At 43.6% G+C, this 15,649-nt stretch overlaps 1 protein-coding gene across 5 annotated transcripts in view; it reads right to left on the reverse strand.

The window, feature by feature from the left end:
* ATP2C1 (ATPase secretory pathway Ca2+ transporting 1) overlaps positions 1-15,649 on the reverse strand; it is a 127,283-nt gene that overhangs the window by 19,775 nt on the left and 91,859 nt on the right. For all 5 annotated transcript variants that reach the window (XM_075921930.2, XM_075921931.2, XM_075921932.2 and 2 more), the window contains 5 exons: positions 13,032-13,129; positions 4,330-4,425; positions 4,150-4,239; positions 1,736-1,840; positions 540-696 (listed from right to left, as the gene is read on the reverse strand). In XM_075921930.2, coding sequence (XP_075778045.1) covers positions 540-696; positions 1,736-1,840; positions 4,150-4,239; positions 4,330-4,425; positions 13,032-13,129 — 546 coding nt within the window. The remainder of the gene's footprint in view (positions 1-539; positions 697-1,735; positions 1,841-4,149; positions 4,240-4,329; positions 4,426-13,031; positions 13,130-15,649) is intronic.

The raw sequence follows: 15,649 nt of genomic DNA on the forward strand, positions 1-15,649 counted from the left end.
AGTTAGAAAGAATGAAGAGGTGCTGACCCACATTGCCTCTCATATCTTTGATCAGAAGAACAAGGAGAGCTACTGTGCATGTGCAGGTCAATCTGCACGGCACTGAAGGAATTCTGGACATGGGTGCATGCATACATTCATGTAGAATACACTTAGGGACTATCATCCGGTAAAGTGCCCATTCTCTTGGAGCACTAACTGCAGCAGTGCCAGTAACTAACAGCCACTCGGACCAATATTTAGCCACGTGACTAGTTCAGGCAAGTGTGTCATCATCCTCTCGCTCAAATATGGATGTCTATAACTCACATACAAGATGAAACAAAGTAGAAGAAAACAAGGGAGAGGGGGAGCTGGAATTACCAACAAGAATTTAACACCTAGTCTTAATTTGAAGAAATTGGTGAACACAACAAACAGAGCAAGGTTGAGTTTAGTGTTTTCTTAAGGCCTCCAAAGTTGTGTGTTTTACTTACTATAAAGAAGCAAATGTATAGGATTTATTAAGCTGTAGAGATCGTACATTAGAACAGCCTTACCCCTAAGTCCTGCAGAACCCATAGATATCTTCTCTTGCTGATACTGCTCTCTCTGTTGTTGGGTGAGCGGCAGGGTCTGCCCTTTGCTGTTGTATGTTGTACAGTATCTAATCACTTGTTCATAAGCACCCTTCATAAAGCAAATCTCTGGTTTGTCCTAAGGAAAAAGATATTCGCACAAATTACTAGAGTCCTCTTACCTACATCATACATTCTGAAATAAGAGCAAACCCATTCATTTCAAACTATAATCTATTTTCACAGTAGTTTAATTTTAGAAAGCTCTCCTGAAATTAGGGCATTTTATTAGGCATTGTAGATACATACACACATTTCACAGTTAATGTCCTGAGCATTTAATATGCAGTAAGGCTTATCTGCACAGGCAGCTTGACAGCAGCACAGCTTCTTCGGCAGCACTTTATTAAAGAGTTTCTCCCTCAGTGTAGTTGATTTCTCTCAGAGGCAGTAGCTATGTTGGAGGGAGAAAGTCTGTTGACACAGGGGAGCCTGGTCAGTGTAACTCACTCAGTTATTCTGGTGATATTCTGAACCTTTGAACAGCAAGCTAACTTTTCGACATAGGCATTAGGGAAATATTCCATAAATCCAGGATCCATTGTCTTCCATGACACATGCTGCTTATGAGCCTGTGATTATTTCATGCAGTTCAGACTTCAGATTCTTTCACTCACACCAAAAAAATGCCACCTGACTTTTTTGTAAATACGTTTTATATAAAACATATGTAAATAAAAATGAAGAAAGTTATTTCTCCACATTATTCCAAATGAAGTGGTTGTTTCACATAATGAAATTCCTTTTTCTAGTCAACTGGTATATTCCTTCTTGCTAGGTAACTACATTGCCAAAAACCAGCAGAACATTAACAGAATCTGATGAGATTTCTGGGAGGAGCTCAAGTTTAGAATTTTAAATATTTAATTTCATAGTATACTTTCACACATTCCCTGTGTTTTTCACCACCACTTCAGAGATAGAAAATTAAATTAGTTTCATCATCAAACTTTCTCCTTCACATTCACAAGCAAAGAACTATGCTTCTGGCTTGCTACTCCTTTCCTGTACACAACTTCTGAAGTTAATAGATATTGTCTACACCATTCATTGTGCCATAAGAAGTGTACTTGGGATGTTTAGTAACAAATGAGAAAATAGCCATGGAAGAGATCTACCTGTTGTGTTCTGTGCACACACTTAACAGCCATCCATTTTTGCTCGGAGCTGAAGGGATACTCTGCTTTTCGAATGTAGTCCTGCTGGAGTCCATCTAGACCCATCTGTGTAAAATGTAAGAGTAGTATCAAAACTATTTTTATTCATTTAGCTAGGCTACTAGCTTTCAAACTGCAAGTTCAAATGACTTGTTTGCATTCTTATTTATAAACCCATTCAGTTTTTATTTCCCTGCACAGGGGTGAAAGTAGATGCTGGGATTTATCAGCACACCCTGCACTGGGCCCAGCATCTTACCAGATGGAGGGATAGGAAGGGTTGGGACTATTGGAGAATATGGAGCCTGAGGTGGAAGTGGCAGATCCCCCCAGGCAGTCTTTCATGGCCAGCAGCTAGGAGCCACAGCAGTGGAAGCTAAAAGCCTCAGGCCTTTTTAAAAATCACCAGGCCTCAGGGTAACCACCCCTTTTGCTCCCTAGGGAGCAAAGTCAGCCGTGTGCATGCATGCTGGTCTGGCAGCTGGTTCTTAACAGTGTGCTACAATGGCCCACTTACATCTCTTTCCCTATCTAAACTGAAAGGGAAAGTCATACTAGTCAAGCTCAAATCTAAGGTTTTCCATAGTCAACAATAGTGAGCAACACACATCTTTTTATGTTTCAGAGTCAGTCACTAACACTCTTTTCTACTACATTTTCAAATCATATCTACTTTGTTCTTGTACAGTATTTGTGCCTTATAACCCAAAGATTTCAGCATCTCAGTTATACCAACATGCAAACACAGATCTTGCTATGCACAGTATTAATTAAAACATATTGAACTTCTAGAGCACAGATAATTTAATATTCTGTAGCCCCTTCTATAGGTTTTTAAAAGCATTTCATAATGACTCAAGCCCACACACCACTGTAATAGGCAAATGTTACCTCTATTGCATAGCTGGGTAACTGAGACAGACATATTAAGTCAGTGGGGACCTCCCAAGGGAGGCAAACAATGCATGTTTAAAGGTTATTTAAATATTAAAGAGCACTGTAGCCCTCGCCATTTGCAGCTGACAACGTGCAGAAGGGCATGCACACCTGGGAGGTGGGGATAAAGAGGATAGCTGGAGCCCCACAACTCAGGCTCAGATTCTCTTCTCCTTCCCTGCTCCCAAGGACTCACCAGGAGGTAGATCTGGGCTCAGGCCTCCTCTTCTTTTCCTTATCTGGATGCAGCAGCAAGTGTCACGAATCATGGATAGTGTGAACGGTTAGCATGAGTACATGAGTGAATTAACAGTAAGCGAGCTGAAGCGAGGCCATGCTGAGGTCCAGGCAAGAGCCCAGGAGGATTACGGACTTGTTTACAACTTTAAGAAAAAGGACTGTGTGAAATAAAAACTGTGTGTGTGCTTGTGTATGTGTACTACACAGACAAAACAGTACAGAAAGCAGCAACGTTCCCAGATAAGGAGTAACAAGAGAGAGACCTAGTCAAGGACATTCTATTGTTTCAGAATTGTGTGGTGTAAGCAGGATGCCCCAAGAGAGAACACTCGCAAAAGGAAAGGGGGGGTGCGGGGGTTCAACCTATGGACTCCACCTCACCCGGACCCAGACTGTGTGTGACCGATGGACTGATTTCCCCTCCTGAGGGTTCCTTATCCTGATTTCCTAATATGGGAGCCAGATCCATCCCTGGGGCAGCCTGTGTTGGCTGCCCAACTGCTGCCTGGATGGGTGGGAGCCAGCCCACCACCCTGTGCTCCAAAGGCTAATGCCTGAGTTCACAGGAGATCCCACTCTACCTCTCTACACCTTCAGCAAGTCCCTTTTTTCTGCTTTCTAGGTGCAGGAGCCAGCTACCTCCTGGTGAGGCATTGGGTGGAGGGAGAGAGAAGAGAACCGGAGCCTGGGTTGTGGGGCTCCAGCTATCCTCTTTATCCCCACCTCCCAGGTGTGCATGCCCTTCTGCACGTTGTCAGCTCCAAATGGCGAGGGCTCCAGTGCTAGTAGTTCATCACAGCACACAGAGGAAGGCTTGTTTAACCAAGATTACGCAACTGAAATTTCCTGTATCTTGCACTTAAAGCCACCTTTCAGAGCTGCAGCTTTTTTTAAATAGTCAAATATTCAAAGTAAAGCTAGACAAATTATTTTATTCTAGATATAAATTAAATTTCATTTTTAAACTGTAAACTTAAAAATCAGGTCCAAAACAAAACAAGATTTTACTTCATGTCCATTTTCCTCTCGTATTCATGATCTAAACTGTTAGAGTGCCCTGTAATTTTTCATAATAAAAATACTTTATGGGACAGGGGAGATTTTCTTTAGTGGAAACCTACAATTAGTGCCATAGTTAAACATTCCTATGAACTTATTGTTGCTGACATGAGGAGGAAAATCATCAAGTAGGTACATACCTTCATAGCAAGTGCAATTAAGGCCCCTTCAGTTGGTTTTCCCATTAGAGTGCTGTTTCTAATTATGGCATCATTGCACACACAACCTGCCTAAAGACACAAATAAAACGGAAGTCAGGCAATATACAATTCCTGTGCTAATTCAATGAAAATAGACTATTTACTGTTGTGATACCTTACCTCAACAATTCTGCTAACAGAGGGGTTATTATACCCATGAACAACATCACCATCAAGCATGACTTCTCCAAACCTGTTATAACCTACTCCAGTCACCTGCAAGATACAAAACAGATAAATCCATTTTATACTGGATTATCTGGAAGACTCAGAGGCAATATTACAGGTTCATTCAATAAATCCAAAACCTCCCATACAGAAGAAGGAATACAATATTTTAAAATAGAACAATTATACCACATTTCCCAATTAGCTTCTAATGCAAAAGATTTAGGTTAAGATATATTTAACTACAGTATGTCTGAACAGTTTAATATCTATATAACGGCAGATCACAGAACTACCAAATCTGTAATTCAAATTCAGAATTAATTTGGTAGTGGTTCAACTGTTATATTAATTGGTATGAGTGGTAAGCAAAAGTTTAGGATATTGGTTTCCCTACCCTTCAGGACCACCAGAAGCTGTTTCCTAGGTTACGTATACACTAACACTTTTGTCGGTCAGGAGTGAGAGAGTATGGTGTGGAGGGGGGAGGAGGGAAGAAGGAACCACACAGATCCCCAACTGACAGAAGTGCTGGTCTGTCTGACAGAGATGCTCTCCTGCCAATATAGCTACCACTTCTCAATAAAGGTGTTTTAATTATGCCACTGGGAGAGCTCTCTCCTGTCAGCATAGAGCAACTATATAGGAGACCTTACAACAGAGCAGCAACTGTAAGCACCTTGGTGTGGAGATAGCCTTAAACATTCCTCGTTGTAACTGGATTACAATGCATACACCTTGTGGGGGGGGGGGAGGGGGGTCAGAAAGAGGGCTACCTGAAGAACCACAAGGCATGGGAAAAAGACTCTGAAGACTTATTAATTTATATTTAATAAATATTTGTACTGCAACAACACTGAGGGGGCCCAATCAGGGCCCTATATTCCCTTAGGTTAGCATCATGGGTATTTTGTTTATGTGCCCATGTTTAGGATTAAAATCTCTTAGACAAAAGCATCTGGTACTGGTCATTATCAGTAGCAGAAAATTTGATTAGATGAACCACTAGTGATAACCATTGTAGCCGTTTCAGTTTAAATCCCATTTGGGAACATAAAGGAAGAGTTTAAAAGTAAGGTTCAGTAGCCTTTTCACTCATTCCCCTCCTTTGGGGTGTGAGTTGCTCACACTGAAGTTACTGAACCTTAACTCTGGGTATAGAAACTAGAGGAATATAGAGAGCCTCTCCAAGCTTTCACACTGACGTATTAAATTTAAAAATGTAAAAATTAGAAGAGAAAAAACTAAGCAAGTTGTCCAACTGCTGACAAGCACAATTTAATTTTTGCCATTTTTATTCCTCATCTTTCTAGGTTTATTTTCTAGGCTCTTTTCCTTAGAATAACTGCAATACATTTTTGCCAGAGGAAAAAAAGAGTTACTCCCTTTGTGCAATATCGAGAGGTGTCATTTCTCTTCCTCTTCCCATCTCCCCAGGAGTGCTCCACTCTGGGTGCAGATGTGTCCTTGCTTTTAAAAAAAAACAAAACACACACCTTTGGTTGCCAGTGCAATGCCCTGCTGCACCATGCATGCATCGCAGCTTCTCCATGCATGCATCGCAGCTTCTCCATGCATGCATCGCAGCTTCTCCTCATGCTGTTGGTGTTCGTTAGGCTCGCATGTGGTGCAACCCCTTGGTTCCTTCTCTACCCTGGTTCCAGTCCACAATAAGGGCTCCAAAGTAGGTGAAGGAAGGAGAACTGTGGAGCACCCATGGGGACATGCATCTCAAAGAAACACCGTTACTGCACAAGGAACTCCCTTTTCTTCTTTGAGTGATTACTCCATGGATGATCCACTCTGGGTATCTTTAGACAGTGTCCATATCGTGGCAGCAGTATTGGAGACCTGCCCCTAAGATTGAAGATAGCACACTTATCTGACCGACATGGATGGTGTGATTGCAGAGGCGAGTGTGTAATGTTTGGCAAATATCTGATTGGACGACCAAGTGGCAGCCTTGCAAATGTCCTCTAAAAGCACATTTCTGAGTAAGGCTGTTGTGGAGGCAGCCGTGCTTGTAGAATGAGCAGTGGTGGTGTCTGCCTATTATGAATAGTTTAATGTGTAGATGCAAGAAAAGATCCATCTGCATAGTCTCTGAGAGGAGATGGCTGACCCATGGAGAGCTCTGCAAATGAAAGGAACAGTCTTGTTGATTTTCTCCATAGTTTTCTATGCTCTAGATGGCGAGAGCCCACCAAACGTCCAGGGTATGTAGCACTGCCTGGGATGGATCAGCATGTTGCTTGGGTCAAAATGCAGGTAAAGTGAATGGGTTCATTGATGTGGAAAGGGGATCAGACCTTTGGGAGGAATCTGGAGTGGGATAGAATGATTACTCTGTCCTTGGTAAATATCACGTATGGTGGGGCAGCCATTAACATCACTAACTTGCTAACTCTCCTGCTAGAAGTTATGGCGACCAAAAAGGCCACCTTCATGGAGAGGTGTAACAAGGAACAGGTGGCTAGTGGTTTGAAGGGAGATTTAGTTAGGCACTTCAGAACATGGTTTAGATCCCAATTGGGACTGCCTGTCGTACAAGTGGAAAGGTATTCTGGAGACCCGCCAGGAAGCATTTGGTGAACAGATGCAAGAAAAGCAAACTGCCATCATTGGTTCTGTGGAAGACTGCTATCACCACCACATGAACCTTTAGTTTAAGAGAGACACACCCCCCCTTCTCTAACTCTAAGAGATAGTCTAACATTATGGGAATGTGCATATTGTCAGGTGGTATGGTGCAATTATGTTTCATCCATTAGGAGAATCTAGACCACTTGTAAAGGTAAGTTCTTCTGGTGGATTCCCACCTATGTTGATCAGTATTTGCTTCACTATCTGAACAGCAATCTTCAGCATTCTGGAGCCATGCCTTGAGGTGAATTCTCTCTGGATCGGGATGGAGAATTTTGCTGTGATTAATGAGATTATGTTGTGGGAAGAAGGCATGAGGATCTTCTACCAATCATCTGTCAGGTAAGGGAACCATGTTTGTCTCGACCATGCTCGTGCAGTGAGAATCTCACAAGCTCAGTCTGGTCTGATTTTCTTTAATTATCCTGTGGATTAAAGAAAGTGATGGGAATGTGTAGGAAAGATGCACTTCATTTCAGAAAGAAAGCGTTTCCCAGAGACTCTTTTCCCAGATGTGCTCTGGAGCAGAATAGGTGGCACTTTCAAATGGCTCTGCTTGCAAAGAGGTCTATGTCTGGTTTCCCCCATTTGTGAAATACTTCTTGCAGGGCTCGAGAGTCAAGTTCCCATTCATGGTGACTGAAGAAATTGCAGGTGAGGTTGTCCATCACAATGAATGCCCCCGGGAGGTATGTGGCAATGGGGGTAACATGGTGCAAGATGCACCAATTCCATAGTCTCAGTGCTTCTGTGCAGATGGAAGTGGATTGGGCTCCACCTTGGCGACTGATGAAGTACATGCATGTGGTATTGTCTGTCATAATATTGAAACTCGTGTGTGCTATGTACGATAGGAAGTGACGGCATGCATAACAGACAGCTCTGAGCTCGAATAGGTTTATGTGCAGCATTTGTTCGTTGTAGGACCACCTGCCTTGTACTGTGAGTGGTCTGAGGTGGGCTCCCCATCCCATGAGAGACGTGTCCGCCATAATGGACAATGGGGGCAGGTTTCTGGAAGGGTACCCCCTGTAGCATATTGTGAGGTTGTGTCCAACAATGTAAAGTAGTGAGAATGTGGTGGCACAGTGACAGTTTTGAGGAGGGAGTCTCTGGAAGGGGTGTAGACTGTAGCAAGCCACACCTATAAGCACCTCACGTGCAACCTGGCAAGTCTCACACATACATAGTTGCAGCCATATGACCTAGAATTCTGAGGCCCTCACACACTGATAGTTGGAGTAATGCAGGCCACAGTTATTAGGCCATGGAGAGCCTCAAATCCGTTTCTGGGTAGCACTGCTGTGGCTGACATGGTATCAAGGCGTGCTCCTATAAATTCGAGTTTGTGTAGGGTGGAGCATGGATTTTTGGTAGTTTATCTGAAACCCTAGGTCGAATAAGAGAGAAATGGTTATGTGGATCATGTGCTGGGTTTCGTGAAGCAACATACCCTTTACAAGGCAGTCATTCATTGTCTGGAAGTAATAATACTCCCATACTTCGTGATGTGTCATTACTATGGACAGAGTCTTTGGAAAAAAAAAAACTCTTGAAGCTGTCGAGAGGCCAAATGGCAGAATGCAATACTGATAGTGTTGGTTGCACACTATGAAATGTAAAATGCATCTGTGCACAGGATGGATAATGATATGGAAGTACACATTCTGAAGGTCAAGAGCCCAGAGCCAATCCCCGTGATCCAATGCAAGTATAATTGTTAATAGCATTACCATCTTGAACCTTCTGTGTGTTACATATTTGTTGAGTTTCCTTAGGTCTACGGAAGAGAAGATAGGCTTCATCTGCTTTTTTTCCCCGAGTTAGGAAATGACTTCAAGTAGAAGCCCCTTCCGTGGAAAGCCACTGGCATTGGCATGTCATGTCATGAAAGGGGTCCCTGAAGAGGGATGGGAAGGGAGGATAAGTAAAGAGGATGGAAATGAATGGGTTGGAGTAGACCACTTGATTACCTCTAGTTATTTGAGTCCATTGATGTAGAAAGGACCACAGGCAGTGGTTAAACTGCAACTGTGTAGATGGTGTCAGAACTGTAGGGATTTCTCTCTGGCTCTCAACCAAACGATCAAATTTGTTGTTTGTTTGAAAGATGAAGTTTGGGTTGCTGTGGTCTGAGGCTGAGGTCTGTGTCTCTGCTGTCTGTGTTTCTTTGTGAAGTCATAGCAGGGTGATGGTCTGGAATAGTTATGTTTGAGCCTTTTATTAGGCAATTTATACATGCCTAAAGTCCGTAGAGTCCAGGTGTCCTTCACAGAATGTAAGATTTCATCAGCCTTGGTTGCTAATAGATTGATCTTACCAAAGGGGAAATCCTCCACCTTTTGTTGCAGCTCTCTCGGTATGCCCAATGTTTGGAGCCATGAGGCTCTGTACATGACAATGGCTATTGTGGTGGTATGAGCTGTGGTGTCAGCCTCATCCACTGCAGACTGTAAAGTGGTGCAGGCAATAGTGTATCCCTCTTGAATAATACTATGGAGCTGTGGTCTTTTGTACTTCAGAAGGAACTGGGAAAGCTCTTGCAGCTTGGATTAGTTGATATAGTCTTAGTCACCAAGCATAGCAGAGTAGATGGAAACCCTCAGCTGTAGCATTGCCAATGAATTTTTCTGGCCAGGATGTCCAGGTGTTTACAGGCCTTATTCTGGGAAGTGGATCTCATGTTAGGATGTTTCGTTTTGTGATGGACAGAGTTCACTACTAAAAGTCAGGAGGTGGGTGAAAAAAAACAGAAAATCCAGCCCTTTGGCAGGGACAAAGAATTTCTGGTTGGTCCTTTTGTTGGTGGGCATGACCGATGCTAGAGTCTGCCAGATATCAGCAGAATCCATGATGGCTTCCTTCATCAGGAGTGTGATCCTGAAAGAGAGAGGAGGCTGCAGGGTATGCAAGGGTATGTCTAGACTACAGGGTTTTGTCGACAGAAGTTTTGTTGACAGATACTGTCGACAAATCTTCTGTTGACAAAGCGCGTCTAGACTATATCCAGTTCTGTCAACAAAGCAAACCGCTTTGTCGACATAACAGTGTGGATTCAAAGGACAGTGTAGATGCAATAATGCCTTCTATCGACAGAACTCTGTCGATCAAAGGCGTTATTCCTCGTAGAATGAGGTTTACATACGTCGACAAAACTGCTGAGTTTTGTCGATGTTATGTCGACATAACTCAAAGGCAGTGTGGACGCAGGTGTAGTTTTGTCGACAAAAGACCACTTTTGTCGACAAAACCCTGTAGTCTAGACACACCCCAAGAGTCTGTACTGTTTCTCTTGCACCTCCTGCAGATCATGTTCTTGTGCCACAGCCACCCTCAAACAGTTCTTGAAATTGTTTAGTGTCATCTGTGGAGTGATTGGAATGATGGCCTCATCAGGTGATGAAGAGGAATTGTGGAGTGGGGATCTTGCCTCTCCTTCAGAGAGGGAGTCATTCTCTGGTGATTGCAGTTGTTCCAGAGAGTTTGGTAGTTTGGTGCCATGTCCTTGGGTGCAAGCTGAGGAGAGAGGGGTCTCCTGGTCAGTGTGGAAGGAGCAGTGTGGTGGCTCCTACGAGAGGAACAAGTGTCCCAAGGATGCCATTGGCTCGGGTGAGGAGATGGTGGGTATGGTCAATGATGAGGATACCAGGTAGGTGGCGGAGGAGCATGTGATGACTTTGTGGCGTGTGGGTCCCACGGCAGATGTCCCTGAGTGGGGCTGGAATGTTGCAACAAGAAACAACTATGCTGACCACTGCCTGTATCAGAGAAAACAACAGAGCTGGTGACCTGGGAGAGTATATGGAGCACACTGACAAAGCTGATGAAGGTGGTGCTGAGGGAGTGCGAGCTGTCCCTGATGGGTGCTTGTACGATGGTGCTAAGCCAAGGTGCTTCATGGACGGATCCAATGGTGCAGACGAAGGAGTCTGAGTCGGTGTCCGAGATGGAGGCATTTCAGTAGAGGGTCTCTTAGGTGCCATATCCGGTGCCATCTTGTGCACCAAATTGTGATGTTTAGTCTGTGCAGTGGAAGGCAGTACTAACAGTATCGTCATTGCTGATTACTTCTGCTTGGGCTCAGAATTAGCTCTCTTGGGCAGCACTGAATGCTTAAGCAGTGCTGTGCCTGAAGTGCCAGGTTTGTCACCAACACTGACCCTAGATGAGCTGGTGCCAGAGGCAGCAATTTTGGCAGAGAAACTGAGTTTTACTCTTTGCCCTGTCAGATGAAGTAGAGGGACCACCTTTGTCCATACCTCTTGGTTTATCCATGTCCTCATGTATGGATGGTGAGAGTTGTCTTGTGGAAATTGAAGCGACTTTTTGTACAGATAAGTCTTAAGTCTGTTAGCGCAGTTTCATCGTGCTCTAGCGGTAAGATTAGAGCAGTGCAAGCATTTTTGCGTCATATCTGCCTCCCTGAGGCACTTTATGCAGGAGGCATGGCCATCCAAGACAGGCATGGTCTCCCAGCAGGAGTCTCAGCATTTAAATCCTGGCGAGCATAGCGAAGAATGAACAAAGAACTGAGGTGTTTTTGGTGGTGGGGGGGGGGGGGGAGGTTTGGGACAAACAGGAAGGGTAGATGTAAAAAACTTGGACATGAAGAAAAACTGAGGAAAATTAATGGATGTGTTGTTTCTGGTGGAAAAAGGGCAAGTAACAAGAGGTTTGTCTGCTGTCAAGGACAGTGGAGAAGGAACGGAGGGCCACACCATGAGTGTGCTTAACGGACACCAATGGCCCAAGGAGATGATGCGGCATGTGTGTGGCACAGCAGGGCACTGCTAGAAAAAATTTCCGGTCACTGGTACAAGGACGCACCAGGACCTAGAGTGGAGCAACCAGAGGGATATCACTTGATCTATATTTCTCCCAGTGTAGGCATAAGACAGTAGTGGTCAAAAGAAGAAGAGAAGGGATGTGGATAGCAGTGATAGTCCCACCTTCCTACTTCTACTGAAGTGAAAGAAAAGATGCCCACTGACAACAACAGGAGCAAAATCAGAGTAGTTTTAAGAGAAGCTGTCATTTGTCTGACTTTCCTACTTTTGTTGTCTCCCTCTATCTTTTTATCTCCTTGCACTTTTCCCTACTTGCAGCAATTCTCAGTCCTCACCATGCCTTTACTCCCACACCCTTCTCCATGCCTTTACTTTTTCACCCTTCATTCAAGTCTGCAATAAAAGTTCCTATCTATACCAACGAGCCATCATCAGTGTCAATTCTTAAGACATTAACTTTGTAGGAGAATCCACACTGAATTATTATAACTTGCCTCCATGTTCATCAAGACATCACTATCAATTACATTTGGTTCACACTTGTAAGTTTATGTTTGCAACTAGGAGGGCAGAAAAATGATTCTGGTACGTTTGATACTCCAGCTCTAATTCTACAACTAGATTCCATTTTTATTCATATACTATAGCAAGTAGCCACCACAATCATGTTTTCAGTAATGACAGGAAAAACTGAGCCTCTCAATGTTTGGGATTTTTTTTTAAACCACAGCCATCATAATATCCCTAAGACCTATCTCCCACTATCTTTTTTTTTTTTTAAAACCAGAGACTTCCCAATAGACAGCACAATTGGGACAACAGGGCCCAGAAATCCTAGAACACTGAACAGGCAAGAGAGAAAGCTACTTCTTTCCCCAAGAGGTAGTCTCTCCAGAACTGTACTGAGGCATAGTACAATGGCATGTAGAAGGTTACACTACATCAGACTAGGGATGTGAAAGTACAACCACGTACGCTGTTAACAGAAGAACCTGGGTTCATCTGTTTACCTTCATAGGTACACGTGGGGAGTTGGCTTAAAAGCCAGCTTCCTGTGCACACTAGCTCCCAGTAAAATTTTCAGCAATTACACGTTTACTTAAACACATGTTAAACATCCCTACATCAGATAGCTCTGAATTTACTGTAACATATTTCCATCTCGTAACCTTTATCTGCACTAAAAGTCAAGAGAAAAAAGTTAAATATATTCCTACTACATACCTCAGCATGCTGTCCATCTGAAGTAAAAAGATGAGTAACAGTCATTTCATTCTTTGTCAGAGTTCCAGTTTTATCTGAACAAATCACATTACAGCAACCTGAAAAAAAAATTCACACACAAGATAGGAGTCTTGTTTGAAACATGCAATAAGATGTGTGGAAGAAAACATTGTCCTCACTCTGCATTTGTAAGCAACAAGTAGTCAGAGGCAGTTTCATTTGGACCCAGGCAGCTCTTAGAATATAAGCAATTATGAAGAAGTTTACATACTGTCCATTAGATATAACAACAACAACAACAACTAGTCTCCTTCTCATTACAAACACCAATGGCTAACAATTATTTTAGTTCCACCCAGATGTTCCTTATCTTAAGTTCCCTGCCACAGTTAGCATTCTATCCTTATCTCCATACGGAGGCGAGAGGTGAAGGCAGCGTCTCATTACAGCTCTCGCGTTGTCAGGCCAAAAATTTAGCCTGATTCTTGCTCTGCTACTGACAAGACTAAGATGGCTGCACACAAATTCCCCTTTTTCCTTCCTCCACAGATGTTAATGTTTCAGAAGTTCATTAGAAAGAGGGTGTTAATTTATCTAGTTATGGATTTCATTTATGCTTTAATTTCTCATCATCACCTCCAGTACTCTTATATGCCAAAAAAGTAATGCAGGTTGAACTTCTGTGGTCTGGGACTCTCTGACCTAGCAACGCGTCGTCCAATAGGATCATAGGATGTTGCAGGACCAGAGGTTGTCAAGCAGCACAGCCTATGGGGCAGCACAGCCTGCAGCCAGTGGGGCAATAAAGCCAACTGGGCCACCGGAGCCCACAGTGAAGCAAAGCAAGTAGGGTCCCCCTGAGCCAGCACGGCCATGGTGCTGGTGGGGCTGCCAGTGTCTCCAAGGACAGGGGCAGCAGAGGCCAGCGACCAGAGAGAGGTGTCAGTTTTCCCACTGGGCTTTCGCCCCATCCAGTAAACTCCCTCATTCAAGACCAGACAGATCCCAACGGCGTTGGACAAGGGAGGTCCAACCTATACAGTTAATACCCAAGTTATAATTCCATTTTTTGTATTTTATAAGTCCACTGCTGTATTTTTTTCCTGTCAAATTTTTTTTTGCCTGTGCTGAGTCAAACTGATTTAAAGGATTCAGCACAGGATTGTCAACAAGTAGCTCAAAAAAACTACGCAAAGATTTATGAATGCAGCTAAGAATTATAATTTTTCAAAAAGTTTGTCTTCCTGTTTACTGAACTCCAAACTATATAAAGGAAATGTCAAAAATGTTGTGAACAGTAAAGTTTAACACAGAGCTGGGCAAAATGGCCCACGGATGCAGCATGGAGCCCCGGGTAGGCTCCCTGATTTCCTCACCCTACCCACACACTGCTCAGAAAAAGTGGCTGCCAGGCGCTTTCTCTCTCAGTTGTGAGCCTGGGGGGTGGGAAGGCTTCATGAGCTGCCCCCGCTTCCAGCACAATACCATTGGCTGGTTTCAGAAAAACAGGCAGCACATGAAGCACCACTTCCCTCCTCCCAGGCTTGTAGTTATTCACACGCACGTGTGGCCCCTGCAGCCTGTGCAGGGGTGGGGCAGGCAGGGAGGCTGCCTCATATGTGCTGGACTACTGGCCAGGAGTCACCAAGGTAAGTCTACAGGCCAGAGCGTATCTCTGGCATCCCAGCCCTTCCTTCCCCCAACCTACATCCATACCCTTTCCCAGAACTTGCACCCCAATCCTCTGCCCCATGTCACAACCCAAACCCCTGTACCCCATGCTATACTCCATTCCCCTGCTCCAAGTCATGACCCCCTCCTGCTCTAGGTTACATACCCAAACCCCTGCACCCCCAGTCCCGTCCTAGGCCACAACCCAAACCCCTGCACACCAGTCCAGTGCCCCAGGTCACAACAGCCTCCTTCACCCTAACTCCCTCCCAGACCACACACTCCTGCCTATACCTTAATCCCTTACTCCAAGCTCCCTTCTGCCCTCAACCTCCATCCCAGACCCCACACCACCTCCATTAATATAATGGAACAGTGCAGTCCTTGACCACTTTTCAAAATCTTGGAGTCTCGCCCATCAGAAATTATTGCCCACACCTGGTTTAAAAGCTCTTATTTCCATAGCAACCACAAATTCTTCCTTACATGTCAACAAGGAATTTATTATTACTCTACCAAAGAGAATGGCTACAGAAATGTCCTATTTTGAGCATTTAAAAGCTTATAATGTCTTCTTTAGATATTTAAACTGTTCTAATTAAAAATATCCAAGTTTAAATGGCACAGATTTTTCAGAATGTGAGATTGATTGATCCTACAATGCAAGAAAAGTTACAGTATCTTGAGACAGCGTCTCAATGCCTCTGACATTTTAGGAACTATAAGAAGATTAAGAGAATCTTGCAGCATTGAAGCACTCTGCATGTTCATTAGTATCCATGCACTAAAAAAACAGAATGGATATAGATGTTGTCTTCAGTCAAATATCTGCAATAAAGCTTCATGTATGACATTAAAAACACAAGTACTTGAAAAATTACATGAAGACTTTGATGATTGAACATGCAAATTTTTAAGTACCACAACTCAGAATAATACTATTCCTA

Source organism: Pelodiscus sinensis, chromosome 2, assembly GCF_052426305.1.
Source record: "Pelodiscus sinensis isolate ZL-2025 chromosome 2, ASM5242630v1, whole genome shotgun sequence".
NCBI classification, from domain to species: domain Eukaryota; kingdom Metazoa; phylum Chordata; order Testudines; family Trionychidae; genus Pelodiscus; species Pelodiscus sinensis.